Source organism: Gymnodraco acuticeps, unplaced genomic scaffold, assembly GCF_902827175.1.
Source record: "Gymnodraco acuticeps unplaced genomic scaffold, fGymAcu1.1, whole genome shotgun sequence".
Lineage (NCBI taxonomy): Eukaryota > Metazoa > Chordata > Actinopteri > Perciformes > Bathydraconidae > Gymnodraco > Gymnodraco acuticeps.
The window spans coordinates 37,501-55,225 of record NW_022990677.1 but is presented as its reverse complement, the minus strand read 5'-3'; the positions used below and the strand labels follow the sequence as shown (position 1 = coordinate 55,225).

At 51.0% G+C, this 17,725-nt stretch overlaps 1 protein-coding gene across 1 annotated transcript in view; it reads left to right on the top strand.

The window, feature by feature from the left end:
* The window catches only part of myo5b (myosin VB), a gene marked incomplete at both ends in the record, with an annotated part of 72,587 nt that overhangs the window by 20,385 nt on the left and 34,477 nt on the right, over window positions 1-17,725 (top strand). The window contains 12 exon segments of the mRNA XM_034230116.1: window positions 49-171; window positions 261-344; window positions 1,298-1,344; window positions 1,346-1,433; window positions 1,612-1,709; window positions 3,476-3,562; window positions 3,916-4,027; window positions 4,418-4,629; window positions 16,462-16,618; window positions 16,696-16,935; window positions 17,003-17,116; window positions 17,119-17,244. Coding sequence (XP_034086007.1) covers window positions 49-171; window positions 261-344; window positions 1,298-1,344; window positions 1,346-1,433; window positions 1,612-1,709; window positions 3,476-3,562; window positions 3,916-4,027; window positions 4,418-4,629; window positions 16,462-16,618; window positions 16,696-16,935; window positions 17,003-17,116; window positions 17,119-17,244 — 1,488 coding nt within the window.

Below are 17,725 nucleotides of genomic sequence, written 5' to 3'. Positions count from 1 at the left end.
GACAGACTTCACTTCCTGCTGGTATTAACCAGCCACTTCCTGTTGTAGGTTCCCAAAGGCACGGACCAGAACTGGGCCCAGAAGCTGTACCAGAAACACTCGAGCAGCGCTCACTTCCAGAAGCCCCGCATGTCCAACACCTCCTTCATCATCAACCACTTCGCCGACAAGGTGCTCAGAAACACCCGTCGTGTCACACGTAAAACTGCTCGATAGACTGTGTTCATCTCTATGACATCTTATTATCATGTGACTGTCAGGTGGAGTACGAGTGTGAAGGGTTCCTGGAGAAGAACAGAGACACCGTGTACGAGGAGCAGATCAACATCCTGAAGGCCAGCCAGGTAACAACAGAACCAGAACCAGGGTCAGAGCCAGGGTCAGAACGAGGGTCAGAACCAGAGTCACAAACAGGAGCCAGAACCAGGGTCAGAATCAGAACCAGAACCAGGGTTAGAACCATGGTTAGAACCATGGTCAGAACCATGGTCAGAACCAGAACCACGGTCAGAGTTAGAACCAGGGTCAGAGTCAGATTTAGAACCTGGGTCAGAACCAGAACCAGGGTCAGATTTAGAACCAGGGTCCGAAACAGAACCAGGGTCAGAGTCAGAACCAGGGTTAGAACCATGGTCAGAACCACGGTCAGAGTTAGAACCACCAGGGTCAGATTTAGAACCAGGGTCAGAAAACAGAACCAGGGTCAGAGTTAGAACCAGAGTTAGAACCAGGGTCAGAACCAGAACCAAGGTCAGAGTTAGAACCAGAACCAGGATCAGAGTTAGAACCAGGATCAGAACCAGAACCACAGTCAGAGTTAGAACCAGGGTCAGAAACAGAACCAGGGTCAGAGTTAGAACCAGGGTCAGAGTTAGAAACAGAACCAGGGTCAGAGTTAGAACCAGAACCAGGGTCAAAGTTAGAACCAGAGTTAGAAACAGGGTCAGAACCAGGGTCAGAGTTAGAACCAGAACCAGGGTCAGAGTTAGAACCAGAGTTAGAACCAGAACCAAGGTCAGAGTTAGAACCAGAGTTAGAACCAGGGTCAGAACCAGAACCAAGGTCAGAGTTAGAACCAGAACTAGGATCAGAGTTAGAACGAGAACCAGGGTCAGAGTTAGAACCAGAGTTAGAACCAGGGTCAGAACCAGGGTCAGAGTTAGAACCAGGGTCAGAACCAGAACCAAGGTCAGATTTAGAACCAGAGTTAGAACCAAGGTCAGAAACAGAACCAGGGTCAGAGTTAGAACCAGGGTCAGAACCAGAACCAGGGTCACACACACCCTGTTCCTCTCAGTTTCAGCTGGTTGCAGATCTATTTAATGAGAAAGAGGACGTCGCCCCCCCCGAAGTCGTCCAGAGTGAACGTCCGACCGGCGAAGCCGACGCCTCGACCCGCGAACAAAGAGCACCGCAAGACCGTGGGCCACCAGGTACTCTGTGTACTTTATTATATATAACTATATACTGTATACACATATACGATATACTGCCAGGTACTCTGTGTACTTTATTATATATAACTATATACTGTATACACATATACAATATACTGCCAGGTACACTAAATACACTCTGACGTGTTTCCTGACGTGTTTCCTGTGTTTTCAGTTCCGCAGTTCTCTTCGCATGCTCATGGAGACTCTGAACGCGACGACTCCTCATTACGTTCGCTGCATCAAACCCAACGATTACAAGGAGGCGTTCTCGTGAGTCCTCTCTGTTATAGAAGTTGTGTTCTAGAAACACCCAGTTGTGTTCTAGCCCTATCAGAAACGTTGCTGTCAGAAACAATGAGACGTGTTCTGGAAGTAATATGGTCTGTGTTCCCATTAGCATGCTAACATTCAGAGCTAACCTGTACTGGAGAGAGTCTGTGTGAAGAAGCAGGAAATCAAAAGGAAGTCACCTTGTGGTAAACCTGAGAGAGAGAAAGAGTTTGAGCTCCATCCTGTTTCAGAGAGAATCCTTGATGTGGTTTGGAACATGATGTGGAGTTTCATCACGGCAGTATTTAGCTGGGAGAGTTCTCCTGATGAGATCTACTCTCTCTCTGAAGCTACTGACCCAGAGTCATCACTTCATAGACATGTTTTTATATATTTGAGACCTATAATATATGCCTATAATAGGAGACCTTTCAATCTTTTGAACAAGGTAAAGGTTATTCTCAGTCAACTGCAGCCCTACCTACACCAAAATAACATCTTGGAAAGATTTCAATCAGGTTTTAGGCCCCACCATAGCACAGAGTCTGCCTTGTTGAAAGTGTACAATGACCTGCTCCTCTCTGCTGACTCTGGTAACTGCGATCCTGATTCTTCTTGACCTCAGCGCAGCGTTCAATACAGTAGATCATGACATCTTATTACACCGCCTCCACTACGCGGTGGGAGTTGATGGCACTACCTTAGACTGGTTCACATCCCACAACATGGGCACTTTTTCTTCCCACCCAGCTAGCCTCCCCATGCTTCCTCTGTTATGCGGATGAACCACAGCTCTATCTCCCCATGAAAACAAACGACCAGTCCAATATTACGAACCACATGAACTGCCTTGAGGAAATGTAGGGTTGGATGGCACAAAACTACTTGCAGCTAAAAGAAAGTTACTTGTTAGACACTTTTATCCAAAGCGACTCACATACTCAATACTGTGGACAATCCCCACAGGAGCACTTTGGGGTGAAGCGTCTCAGGGACACAACGACATGCTACCTGGAGTGGGGTTTGAACCTGTGACCCCCTGATCCCAACACCAACGCACAACCCACTGCACCACACGCCTCCCTAAAGCAAGTCGGAAGTGGTCCTTTTCGGCCCCGCTGAATCCCTCAAAGTATTTACTAACAGTCTTGGCAACCTGTCCGCCCCATGTCAAAAACCTTAGTGTTATATTTTACTTTGACAAACAGGTCAATGCAGTAGTTAAAGCCAGTTTCTTTTCAGCTTCGAACCATCGCCCAAAATCAAGCCGTTTCTGTCTTCTAAAGATCTAGAGAAAGTCATCCATGCCTTCATTTCATCCCGCTTAGACTACTGCAACTCCCTGTATTCTGGGATCTGTCAGTCATTCCTGTCCCGCCTGCAACGGGTCCAGAACGCCGCAGCCAGGCTCCTCACAGGCAGCCGGAAGAGCGTCCATATTCCCCCCATTCTGGCCTCTCTCCACTGGCTGCCAGTAAAAACACACTGTCACAGTGGTGTGTGTGTGTGGGTGTGTGCGTGTGTGTGTGTCTGTGTGTGTGTGTGTCTGTGTGTGTGTGTGTGTGTGTGTGTGTGTGTGTGTGTGTGTGTGTGTTGTGTGATCAGCTGAGAGGTTAACAAGCAGCCTGCTGTTAGAGCGGTCACTTGACCCGAGTCAGACCCTGAACGCACCGCAGACATGAAGAGAGAGGAAGGACGAGGCGTTACGCCACGCTTTATTAATGTGGTGATGTGAGGAAGGTGATGTGATGATGATGATGTTGCAGGTTTGACTCAAAGCGAGCGGTGCAGCAGCTCAGAGCCTGTGGAGTCCTGGAGACGATCAGGATCAGTGCAGCGGGGTATCCATCCAGGTGAGAACTCTTCCTCCACTTCTTCCTCCTCCTCCTCCTCCTCCTCCTCCTCCTCCTCCTCCTCCTCCTCCTCCTCCTCCTCCTCCTCCTCTTCTTCCTCCATTTTGAATTCAAATATGTGGTATCAGTTGATCCAAAGAACACACAGTCATGAAGTCAGGTGATAGCCAGCTAGACATGTAGCTAACGTTAGCTAGACATGTAGCTACCGTTAGCTAGACATGTAGCTAACGTTAGCTACAGACCCAAACCCATTTGTTAAACAGTTTTAAGTGAAATAACTAAATTACATAAATGCTATGTACCTTAGCACGAGTTAGCTCAGCTGTCAGTAATGTGTAATGTGTCTGCAGGTGGACGTACCCGGACTTCTTCAGCCGCTACCGGGTTCTGCTAAAGAAGTCAGACATGACATTAGCCGATAAGAAGCTGGTGTGTAAAAACCTGCTGGAGACGCTCATCAAGGTCAGGAACCTCGCTAATACTTAATGCTAATACTTGATGCTAATACCTGATGCTAATACTTAATGCTAATACTTGATGCTAATACCTGATGCTAATACCTGATGCTAATACCTGATGCTAATACCTGATGCTAATACTTGATGCTAATACCTGATGTTAATACCTGATGCTAATACTTGATGCTAATAATTGATGCTAATACCTGATGCTAATACCTGATGCTAATACTTGATGCTAATACCTGATGCTAATACCTGATGCTAATACCTGATGCTAATACTTGATGCTAATACCTGATGCTAATACCTGATGCTAACACACGTTTTAATATTGTCTTTATTACTTATAAATAGGCTTATTAATATAAAGTGTGACCCTGCTGTTCCTCAGGAGCCCGACATGTTCCAGTTCGGGAAGACGAAGATCTTCTTCCGGGCCGGCCAGGTAGCGTACCTGGAGAAGCTCCGAGCCGACAGGTTCCGCTCCGCGTGCATCCGGATCCAGAAGACGGTGCGCGGCTGGCTGCAGAGAGTCCGCTTCCTGAAGGTCCGCAAGACCGCCATCACGCTGCAGAGATACGGGAGGGGCTTCATGGCCCGCAGGTAACCTGACCCTGGAGTTCACCTTTAGTTCACCTGGAGATGTTGTAGATGTAGTTCACGTGTAGTTCACGTGTAAGGGAAACTTCTGCAGCAATGGAGAGTCAGGACTCAGAGAGACACAAGGAGAGTTGGAGCTTTGAAGTCCATCCATCCATCCATCTTCTCCCGCTTATCCGTGGTCGGGTCGCGGGGGTAGCAGTTCCAGCAGAGAGCCCCAAACTTTCTTTTCCCTGGCGACATCAACCAGCTCTGACTGGGGGATCCCAAGGCGCTCCCAGGCCAGCGAAGAGATATAATCCCTCCACCTGGTCCTAGGTCTACCCCTTGGTCTCTTCCAGCTGGACGTGCCTGGAACACCTCCCTAGGGAGGCGCCCAGGTGGCATCCTAACTAGGTGCCCGAACCACCTCAACTGGCTCCTTTCGACGCGAAGGAGGAGCGGCTCAACTCCGAGTCCCTCCCTGATGACCGAACTTCTCACCTTATCCCTAAGGGAGACACCAGCCACCCTGCGGAGAAAACCCATCTCGGCCGCTTGTATCCGCGATCTCGTTCTTTCGGTCATGACCCATCCTTCATGACCATAGGTGAGGGTAGGAACGAAAATGGCCCGGAAGACCGAGAGCTTTGCCTTCTGGCTCAGCTCCCTTTTCGTCACAACGGTGCGGTAAAGCGACTGCAGTACCGCTCCCGCTGCTCCGATTCTCCGGCCCATCTCACGCTCCATTGTTCCCTCACTCGAGAACAAGACCCCGAGATACTTGAACTCCTTCACTTGGGGTAAGGACTCATTCCCTACCTGGAGTGGACAGTCCATCGGTTTCCTGCTGAGAACCATGGCCTCAGATTTGGAGGTGCTGATCCTCATCCCAGCCGCTTCACACTCGGTTGCGAACCGATCCAGTGAGTGCTGAAGGTCGCAGACCGATGAAGCCATTAGAACCACATCATCTGCAAAAAGCAGTGGTGCAATCCTTAGTCCACCGAACTGCAGACCCCCTCCCCCATGACTACGCCTCGAAATCCGATCCATGTATATTACAAACAGGATTGGTGACAAAGCGCAGCCCTGGCGGAGGCCAACCCTCACCGGAAATGGGTCCGACTTACTGCCGAGGACCCGGACACAGCTCTCGCTTTGGGAGTACAGAGATTGGATGGCCCTGAGTAGAGACCCCCCTCACCCCATACTCCCGCAGCACCTCCCACAGTAACTCCCTGGGAACTCGGTCATACGCCTTCTCCAAGTCTACAAAACACATGTAGACCGGATAAGCGTACTCCCAGGCCCCCTCCAGGATCCTTGCGAGAGTAAAAAGCTGATCCGTCGTTCCACGACCAGGACGGAATCCGCATTGTTCCTCCTCAATCTGAGGTTCGACAATCGGCCTGACCCTCCTTTCGAGTACCTTAGAGTAAACTTTCCCGGGGAGGCTGAGTAGTGTGATGCCTCTGTAATTGGCACACACCCTCTGATCCCCCTTTTTAAATAGGGGAACCACCACCCCGGTCTGCCACTCCTTCGGTACTGTTTCCGACTTCCACGCAACGTTGATGAGACGTGTCAACCATGACAGTCCCTCAACACCCAGAGCCTTCAGCATTTCCGGGCGGATCTCATCCACCCCCGGGGCTTTGCCACTGTGGAGTTGTTTGACGACCTCAGTGACCTCCCCCCGGGAGATTGGTGTTGATCCCCCGTCATACTCCAGCTCTGCCTCTAACATAGAGGGCGGAGTTGTCGGGTTCAGGAGTTCCTCAAAGTGTTCCTTCCAACGCCCTAACACTCCATCAGTTGAGGTCAACAACGTCCCATCCTTACTGTACACAGCTTGGATGGTTCCCTGCTTCCCCCCTCCTGAGGTGTCGGACAGTTTTTCCAGAACAACTTTGGTGCCGCCCGAAAGTCCTTCTCCATGTCTTCTCCGAACTTCTCCCACACCCGCTGCTTTGCCTCGGCCACGGATGAGGCTGCTGCCCTTCGGGCCTGTCGGTACCTTGCAACTGCCTCGGGAGTCCCCCGGGATAACAAATCCCTGAAGGCCTCCTTCTTCAGTCGGACGGCTTCCCTGACCACCGGTGTCCACCAGGAGGTTCGAGGGTTACCGCCCCTTGAGGCACCTAGGACCTTGAGACCACAGCTCCCCGCCGCGGCTTCGGCAATAGAGGCTTTGAACACCGACCACTCTGGTTCAATGTCCCCAACCTCCACAGGAATGCCCGAAAAGCTCCGCCGGAGGTGTGAGTTGAAGGCCTCCTGAACTTGGGCCTCCTCCAGACGTTCCCAGTTCACCCGAACTACACGTTTGGGCTTACCAGGTCTATCCAGAGGCTTCCCCCGCCACTCGACCCAACTCACCACCAGATGGTGATCAGTTGACAACTCCGCCCCTCTCTTTACCCGAGTGTCCAAAACATACGGCCTCAGGTCCGATGATACGATAACGAAATCGATCATGGACCTTCTGCCTAGGGTGCTCTGGTACCACGTACACTTATGAGCATCCTTATGTTCGAACATGGTGTTTGTTATGGCCAATCCATGACTAGCACAGAAGTCCAGTAACAAACCACCACTCCGGTTCAGATCAGGGGGGCCGTTCCTCCCAATCACGCCCCTCCAAGTGTCTCCATCATTGCCCACATGTGCGTTGAAGTCTCCCAGCAAGATTAAAGAGTCCCCTTCAGGAGCCCCATACAGGACTCTTTCCAGGGTCTCCAAGAAGGCCGTATACTCTGAACTGCTGTTGGGTGCATAAGCACACACAACAGTCAGAGTTTTCCCCCCCATAACCCGCAGGCGTAGGGAGGCGACCCTCTCGTCCACTGGGGTAAACTCCAACAACGAAGCACCTAACTGGGGACTTGTGAGTATCCCCACACCCGCCCGGCGCCTCACACCTTGAGCAACTCCGGAGAAGAATAGAGTCCAACCCCTATCCAGAAGTAAGGTTCCAGAGCCGACGCTGTGCGTAGAGGTGAGCCCAACCAGATCCAACTGGTAACGCTCCACCTCCCGCACAAGCTCCGGCTCCTTCCCCCCCAGAGAGGTGACGTTCCACGTCCCCAAAGCCAGCTTCTGTCGCCCGGGTCTGGTCCGTCGAGACCCTCCGCTTTCACTGCCACCCTTCTGGCAGCGCACCCGACCCCATTGATGTTTCCCGTAGGTGGTGGGCCCGCGGGACGAGCTTTGAAGTCAAACACTTTATTTATTACGAGTATCGGCCGGAGAAATTCACATCACAAGTCACAGACTTGACTGGTGGGTCAATTCTGACCAGCCTCCCTCTCTCGATAGACCTTTTAACTCTAACCCTATTTAGAGAGAATGGACGTCCATTCTCAGGAGACGTCTGACAGTGGTGCGGTTACCCAAAGTGACAGAGCCCCAACGACTGTAAGCAGGGTCCCACAGGCACACAGGCAGAGATCCAGGGTGATGCACACGGCTTTCTTACCCAGGAATGAGTGTGTGAAAGCTGGGTAAAAGTGCTGTGAATACAGGGAGAGAGAGAGAGCAGCAGCAGCAGCAGGCTGTGACCCAGTGAGCTCCTTCCAGCACCTCGCTCTCCCACCCAGAGGAGAGGCTGCTTCACAGCACTATGTAACCCAGGAAAGAAGCTTGAAACCTGTCCATTTCATCCACATTTGACTCGTGAAATGTACAGCAGAGTCACTGCTGTAAGCAGGGTCCCACACTCACAGGCACACAGGCAGAGATCCAGGGTCATGCACATGGCTTTCTTACCCAGCAATAAGTGTGTGAAAGCTGGGTAAAAGTGATGTGAACAGAGGGAGAGAGCAGCATTTCACAGGCATTTCACAGGCACACAGGCAGAGATCCAGGGTGATGTACATGGGTCAGAAAAAGTCTAAGTTAACTTTTGGAAGAACCAGAGAAAAGGGTGAAAATGGATAAATTGTACCCCAAAATAGTGTCTCTTAAGGCGGATATAGTCCCCTGACAACTCCCGTTACATTCCTCCAGAGTCAGAAAAAGTCTAAGTTAACTTTTGGAAGAACCAGAAAAAAGGGGTGAAAATTGATAAATTGTATCCCAAAATATTGTCTCTTAAGGCAGGTAAAAGTTATGTGAATATGGGGTGACGTATATGGACACTTGAGCACCAGCAAGACCCCCACCTCCATAACCTTGTGCACCAGGCGAACCTGTGTACCCACACTTAAGCACTCCCCCACGGACTACACCAAGAGGGAACACCGGTCAGAAGTTCGTGCCCCTGGTAACACTGAATAACAAAAATGCCATTAAAACTGCTATGCATTGAGGATTTTAGTCCGAGATGAGTGCTTATCTGTGGGTATCTTGTGTCAGCTTCGTGGACCCCAATTTAAAAGGAAATGTCCATGATATTGACAAACATATTTATATACAGAATGATGATTATTTTACCCTCAGACACATGCATAGAGCACCCCCAAGTGTTGGTTTACAGTTGGTCAAATGTGTCCTGCCGGTGGCAGGGACTTTGCATTGGAAGTTGACATCACATTTCCATTGTGCGGACATGTGTACATTTGAAGGACAAGTCCCATGTTAACTCTGTCCATATGGCAGACCTTTTCCTTACATGAGCAAACAGGCTATGGCAGACTTCCATGAAATACACCGGGAAAAGCACCTCTCTGTGGCGGCTCACAGAGCCCCAAATCACGGACTAAGCAGCTCCAGGTTTGCTCCCTCACATGAGCAAACAGGCTATTTCACACTACCAGGCGACAGAGCGCGAAAAGCACCTCTCTGTGGCCGCTCCGAGACCCCTAAATGACGGACTAAGCAGCTCCAGCATCTGTCCCTGACATGCGTAGTTCCATAACCTCGCGCACCTTGGGTCCCCGGGCCCCCGAACTTAAGCACTCCCCCACGAACTAAACCCAGATGATCACACCCTCAAGAACCTCGTGCCCCTGGTAACCTTAAAGGGGGGGTGGAGTTTGCGGTGCTTTATCGTCCGCCCATCGGCATCCATATTCGTCCTTATTCACAGCAGCACCACCCACCCTCCTGTGGAGGATGTTCTCATCGCCCTGGTAACCCTTTAAATAGTCTGATACTACCACTGCACTTTACAAGCCAGAAATAATGTTTAAATTGTCGGAGGAAGTGTTTTTAAACGTTTGGAAGAGATTTTTAGCCTGTCATTTTGCAAGATATCATTTAACATTGAAGCTCTCCTGGAGATGGACAGAATATGTCAATTTCCAGGAGAGCTTCAATGTTAAATAATATCTTGCAAAATGACAGGCTAAAACCCAGGAATAAGTGTTTCAAAGACGGGGAAAAGTTGTTTAAAATAGTCTGATACCTCCAGGGCGCATCACCACATTTTACAAGCCAGGGAAGGTGTCTGAATCCTGGGTAAACTTTGTTTAAATAGTCTGATACCTGGCACTGTATCAACCCCTGGGAATCTTAAACGTTATTAAAATGTTTTTTTATTTATTTAATTATCACATTATTTTTACAAAAACAGTATACACAATATGCATAATAAACATAATAATAACATGATAAAAACATGATTATCAGGGGCCCGGCGGCCATATTAGCCGTCTAACTTGTACGGTGCACCGAGGGAAACAGGCTGAGTCCACGGCCTCTACCCCCTCATCAGGAGTATCAACCGGTCCTGAAGAAGAGGTATCGCTGCTATCCGCCTCTGAGTCCTCTTCGGAGGTATCTGACGGCGGTAGAACTCCTTCCGATGATGCTGCTGCAGCTGCTGCCGCCCTGAACATGGAGCGGATCTTCAATCCCTCCTTTATTCCAGGCGTATTCGCGTAGAACCGGTCTGCAGTGCTTACGTCGTGACACATAAACCTGGCGAGAATCGACCTGCTTTCTGGATCTTGGTGATGCTTGATATTGTCAGCCAGGGCAGTGCGCAGGATTGTGAAGGTGACGGCTGTTTCTAGCCCAGCATCAGCCCAAGCCCTCTTCAAGTGAGCGTTCAGGTTCCTGGAGGCGTACGTCCCCGTTGTGAAAAGGAATAATTCATTCTGAGGACCCGACAAGCCCTCTTTTATCCCCATCCACCGCATGACCCAGCTAAACTCCTTTACTGTAAGCACCAGCTGTGCTTCGCCAAATGTCTTGGCAGTCTTGTGATCCTGCACATGGATGATGTAGCCCTCAGCAGTGCCCCTTATGTCCGCCTCCAAGACCTCAGTGTTGGTCATGTTGGCGTACACACCCCGGACGGTGGCCATACAGTAGGCTCCAATGGAGGGTTAGATAGCCATATAGCAGGTACTGGGTGATTGAAGTCGGGTTGCAAGCCATCAGGTCAAGGAGATCAGGGATGCGCTTCTCAGCGGCCGCCATGGCGGCGAGAAGCTCCGCCTGGCTCGGCAGACGATCCAGCTTGTTCCTCTTCATCTTAAACTGGTGGAAAGTGACAGACTTTTTCAAGTCTTTCATGTTGGCTTTCACCTCTCTGATGATGTGGGTCATATCAGACTGGGTGAGCCTGCACCCCCGGAGCTTTGACTCAGACAAGTACCTCAGGAAATGGTTCACATTCTTCAGGAACAACAGCGATGTTGTGACTGCCCGGCCCGACTTTACAATATACTCGCTCCAGCCACGGACCCTCTCCGTGTCTTTTAGGAACAGCCAATCTGACAGCCGGTTAACACCATGGGCCATGAATACGAGGAAGTTCTTTATCCGGCTGACATTGGACAGACAACTTTCTTTCCGTTTTACTGTCGGTGCGACACCCTCACAATGATCCCTGTATGTCTGAATGTACGTCTCCATGCTTTGAGGCAACGTGATTTCACGCATGGTATTCCCCCGTCCCTTCCCAGTGGACCAGTGAGGAGAGGGCCAGTCCTCATTACAGGAGGCTGCTGGGGACCGCATGACAGTCTTGACCGGGGTCCTGAGAGGGGTCTGACTACCGGAGGCTGCTGGAGACCGCATGACAGTCTTGACCGGGGTCTTGAGAGGGGTCTGACTACCGGAGGCTGCTGGAGACCGCATGCCAGTCTTGACCGGGGTCTTGAGAGGGGTCTGACTACCGGAGGCTGCTGGAGACCGCATGACAGTCTTGACCGGGGTCTTGAGAGGGGTCTGACTACCGGAGGCGGCTGTGTTTATGCCGGAGGTACTTGAGATTGCCAGGCCCTTAAATAGTATACATTCTTCCTCTTCCTCAACCTGGGTTTTAGCCCCTTTTTCAGCCTGGAGCGCAGGGTCTTCACCTCATCAATGAGGGAATCCTTCTGAGCCCTCAATGCCACATTTTCCAGCATCACCTGCCTGCAGTCCTCTTCGTCACACTCAGTATGTGGGGAGAAGGGTGGAGGGTGCACCGGGTATTCCTCCTCATTGTCTATATCCAATGATGTAGCCATTCCAATGATGGGATTAGTCTCTCGGAGGTCATGGAGCAATTGCAGGGCCACACTATGCTTCAGCCTTGCCAGGACCTGATGTGCTTCATCTCGGGATAACTCAGGGTGGCCATGAGTCACATGACGGTCTAGTTTCTTCCCAGCATACGAACACCCTGTGATGGGACAGGGTTTGGTCCGAACATTTATTCGGCCACTAGCCATTTTAAGAATGATTCCTCTTTCCTCCAAGTTACGCACTGCATGTTTGTGCTTAAGGTGCTTGTTCAAAGCCAGACAGAAGAGTCTGCACACCGGGCATTCGGACGACATCCTTACTGAAACAGAGAATTGTATTTCAATTATTTTGTGTTTCTCCGTTTATATGCGTTAGCGTAACCGGTGATTGCAACAATGGGTTCGATGCTTCAATGCCTGATACACGGACCAAAGGAGGACTTGGGTTACCACCGGGTTAAATGGTCCCACCTCCGCACCAACGCGGGGCTGGTGATGGCAACATTGAGTCCGATGCATCAATTCATGGTGGCCCGACCATGAGAGGGTTTGGGGTGCCCCGGAACCAGGCAGTACCCCAGCAGGAAACACGTTTTATGGTCAAAGGAGGAAAGAGTGATAGAACCGGGGTAAAGCAAAGAAAGGGTCCAAAAATAGTGACTTGTAACCCGGGTAGAGAGTATGTCATCTCTCGGTCCTATCCTCCAGACAACATGGTAACGTGGGGACAACAGTACCTCCGGGCGCTCCATCCCGCTCCGGTATTCGCCGCAGCGGGGGGAGGAGGCATTGAACCCCTCACACCTGCCCCCGGAGGAGGCAGGGGAGTCAGGTACCCGGAGGGCGCACGGTGGATGGGCAGGGCGAGGCCGCCACACCGCGCTGGAGTCAGAGTTCCGAGTGTTGGAGCCGGGTCCCGGTGAAACGCAGGACGGAGCACCCGGCAGGAGCCTCCAGCAGAGCCCCCCACGCGGTTCCCTCGTCCCTCGGAAGAGGCGGAGAGGTGGGTGTTTTTCATCTGCTGGCGGACTGCCGGGGAGAACGCGCTGCTCGGGAGCCAGGCTCAGAGTGAGTGGCAGTGGGTGCCCGCGCACCTGCCTTTTACAGCGGGAGCACGAGCTGGTCTCGGGGAGGGAGAGAAGAGAGGAGCGGAGGCTGCCGAAACAGCCAGGGCCCTCCCCTCAAACACACCCCTCAATTTTGACAAGACAAACATTACATTGCATTTAGCTGACGCTTTTATCCAAAGCGACTTACAATAAGTACATTCGACCAGGAAGACACAACCTTGAAGAAAACAGAATCATATAAGTACATCAGGTTTCATAGAGCCAAACATTTCAAGTGCTACTCAGCTGGCTTTAGATAAGCCAGTCCTTTATTAGTATATAAGTGCTTTGTTAATAAATCTATCGCTCGAAGTGGAGTCGAAAGAGATGAGTTTTCAGTCTGGAAGGTGTGTAAGCTATCTGCTGTCCTGATGTCAATGGGGAGCTCATTCCACCATCTTGGAGCCAGGATAGCAAACCCACGTGTTTTTGCTGATGGGAACTTGGGTCCCCCTCGCAGAGAGGGTGCAGCAAGTCGTTTGGCTGATGCAGAGCGTAGTGCCCGCGCTGGGGTGTACGGTTTAACCATGTCCTGGATGTACGAAGGGCCAGATCCATTCGCAGCATGGTAAGCAAGTACCAGTGTCTTGAAGTGGATTCTAGCAGTTACTGGAAGCCAGTGAAGGGAGCGGAGGAGCGGAGTGGTGTGGGAACATTTAGGAAGGTTGAAGACCAGACGAGCCGCTGCATTCTGGGTGAGCTGCAGAGGTCGGATGGCACATGCAGGTAGACCAGCCAGGAGGGAGTTGCAGTAGTCTAGGCGTGAGATGACGAGAGCCTGGACCAGAATCTGCGTGGCTTTCTGTGTCAGCTGGGGACGTATCTTCCTGATGTTGTAAAGCGTGTATCTGCAGCAACGGGTTGTAGCAGCGATGTTTGCAGTGAAGGACAGGTTGTTATCTAGGGTCACACCCAGATTCCTTGCAGTCTGAGTCGGGGAAACAACTGAGGTGCTGATGTTGATTGTTAGGTCAAGAGTGGGACAATCTTTTCCCGGAAGGAAGAGCAGCTCAGTCTTGTCAAGGTTGAGCTTGAGGTGATGAGCAGACATCCACTGAGAGATGTCAGCTAGACAAGCAGAGATGCGTGCGACGACCTGGGTCTCTGAGCGGGGAAAGGACAGAATTAATTGGGTGTCGTCAGCGTAGCAGTGGTATGAAAAACCATGCGGGCTAATGACTGATCCGAGTGAGTTTGTGTACAGGAAGAAGAGGAGGGGACCAAGAACAGAGCCCTGAGGGACCCCTGCAGTTAATTGACAAGGGTCGGACTCAGACCCTCTCCAAGTCACCCTGTAGGTACGGTCTTTCAGATATGAGGTGAGGAGGGAAAGTGCAGAGCCTGAAACTCCAAGTTTTTGGAGAGTGCGAAGGAGGATCTGATGATTCACCGTGTCGAATGCAGCAGACAGGTCCAACAGGATGATGACAGAGGAGAGGGATGCAGTTTTGGCAGTGTGCAGTTCCTCCGTGACAGCAATGAGAGCAGTTTCTGTGGAGTGACCTGCCTTGAAACCAGACTGGTGCGGATCCAGAAGGTTGTTCTGATGGAGATAACAGGAGAGTTGTTTAAAGACAGCGCGTTCAAGTGATTTAGACAGGAATGGGAGGAGAGAGACAGGCCTGTAGTTTATAACATCAGACGGGTTGAGAGTGGGTTTCTTTAGGAGAGGGTTTACTCTTGCCTCCTTGAGACTGTTTGGAAAGTGACCAGAAGTTAGAGAAGTGTTGATGAAATGGGTGAGAAACGGTAGAATATCAGGAGCGATAGTCTGAAGGAGGTTTGAAGGGATAGGGTCCAGAGGACAGGTGGTAGGGAGGGCAGAGGTAATGAGGGTAAGAACCTCACTTGGAGAGAACAGCAAGAAGAGTCCCCTTTCGACTCCCCTTGCATTCCTCCAGAGACCAGTTTGGACTTAAAGTTAAGAACCAGGCTGGGGGGGGTCTCCAGGCATCAGAGAACCAGAGAAAAGGGGTGAAAATGGAGAAATTGTATCCCAAAATAGTGTCTCTTAATGCAGGTACAGTCCCCTGACAACTCCCGTTACATTCCTCCAGAGTCAGAAAAAGTCTAAGTTAACTTTTGGAAGAACCAGAGAAAAGGGTGAAAATGGATAAAATGTATCCGAAAATACTGTCTCATTATTCCGTGCCAACTCCCCTTGAATTCATCCAGAGACCAGTTCAAAAACTTAAAGTTTGGTAAGAACCATGATTGGGGGTCCTCCAGGCAACAATTGTATCCGATCCAAAGTGCTCATGTAGCGGATGCATTCCTCCATGATTTCTCTATGATGGAAAATAGCCCGTTTTTTTCTAAGTGCTCTCAAAAACCGGGTTTCCGATTTCGTGCAGATGGTAGCTGTGAAAACATGAATTAATTTTTTCGACGGAGGAAGGGAGGTCTTGATTCCCCTCTCCATTGTAAAATGCAACGGGGGGGTGCAAATGTCTCCGGGGCTTCCGCCGGAAGCGCCGAAGACTTGAGCTTTTTGCAGCCCCACCTCCGTTGGCACTTAGCCGTTTTTTCGAGAATTTCGAAAATCATGCATACTTCCATAACCTCGCACACCGTGAGACCCCGGACCCCCGGACTTAAGCACTCCCCCACGGACTAAACACAGATGTTCACACCCTCCAGAACCTCATGCCCCTGGTGACACTTAAAGGTAATGGCTTTTGTGGTGCTTTACTGTCCGCACACCAGCATCAATATTCGGCCTTATTCACAGCACCACCTGCCCTGCTGGAGGTTCACACTTTAACTTTGTTGTTTACCCTCCTCTGCCTTACACATCCTCCCACACTTGAGCACTCCTCACTCGGACTAAACCCCTCCATGCACACCCAGACTGCACCCAGAGAACAGGCTGCTTCACAGCACTTTGCAAGCCAGGAAAAGTGATTGAATCCTGGGTATACATGTTTTAAATAGTCTGATACCTCCAGGGCGCATCACCACATTTTACAAGCCAGGGAAGGTGCCTGAATCCTGGGTAAACATTGTTTAATTGTTTAAGTGTTTTTAAATGTGTGAAAACAGTGTTTTGTCACTTTCAAAACTCTCCCGTCATTGACCGGAGAAATTGGGTCGATGTTGTATTCAATCTGACCGTTAATATTCCAGTGAGACGAAGTACGTACAATGACCGGAGTGATCCCATGTTAATGTTGTCCCAATGCCGGAGCATTCCCTAACCCTAGCTTACAGAGAGGTAATCCACATATTGGGGGATGGTGCGTAAACACCTGGGAACACTGGAGATATCTTCAACATCTGGAGTGTAGTAATGTATCATTATGTATTTATGTAAACGTGATCTCCCGATGCTTTCATTTGTTTAGGCATGCTGACTTCCTGCGGCAGACCCGCGCTGCGCTCGTCTGTCAGAAGCAGCTGCGTATGGTGAGAGACAGACGGGCTTTCCTGAGGGTGAGACGGGCGGCCGTCACGATCCAGGCCTTCACCCGCGGCACGTTCACTCGCCGCATCTTCAAGGAGGTAAGCACTTCCTTTCTCCTTCAGAGCAAGAGCTGTCACGTGACCTGATCCTCGGTGCTCCTCCTGGTTCTCCTCAGTTCCTCCTGCACCACAAGGCAATGATCATCCAGCGGTGCGTTCGAGGCTGGCTGCAGCGCAGGAAGTTCCAGCGCTCGCGGGCAGCGGCCATCACGCTGCAGTGTGCCTTCAGGTGCGTGCGGGCGAAGCGGCGCGTGCAGCAGCTGAAGGTGGAGGCGCGCTCCGCGCAGCACCTGAAGAAGCTCAACAGTGGCATGGAGAACAAGATCGTGCAGCTGCAGAGGAAGATGGACGACAAGGTGAGTCTGCAGGTAGATATCATTATTCAGGTGAACGCCGCTAACGCTAACGCTAACACTGCGGCAGTCCAAGGAGCAGCGCTTCCAGAAGGAGCAGCTGCTGCAGGTGAACTCCTCTCTGGGCGGAGAGCTGAAGCTGCTGCAGAGGAAGCTGCAGGAGGCGAGCAGCCTGCAGCAGGGCGGGGGGGGGGGCGGCTGGCCTCGCTGCACGACGAGCTGCAGAGACTCAGGGAGGAGCTGCAGGAGGCGCATGCTCTCAGGGGGGAGCTGCAGGAGGAGCATGCTAACGAGAAGCAGGGGCTAACACAGGTGAGGGCCCACACACACACACACACACACACACACACACACACACACTGAAGCTGACACACACACACACACACTGAAACACTGAAGCCTACACACACACACACACACACACACACTGAAACACTGAAGCCTACACACACACACACACACACACACACACTGAAGCCTACACACACACACACACACACACACACACACACACTGAAGCCTACACACACACACACACACACACACACACACACACACACACACTGAAGCTGACACACACACACACACACACACACTGAAACACTGAAGCCTACACACACACACACACTGAAACACTGAAGCCTACACACACACACACACACACACACACACACACACACACTGAAACACTGAAGCCTACACACACACACACACACACACACTGAAGCCTACACACACACACACACTGAAGCCTACACACACACACACTCACACACACACACACACACACACA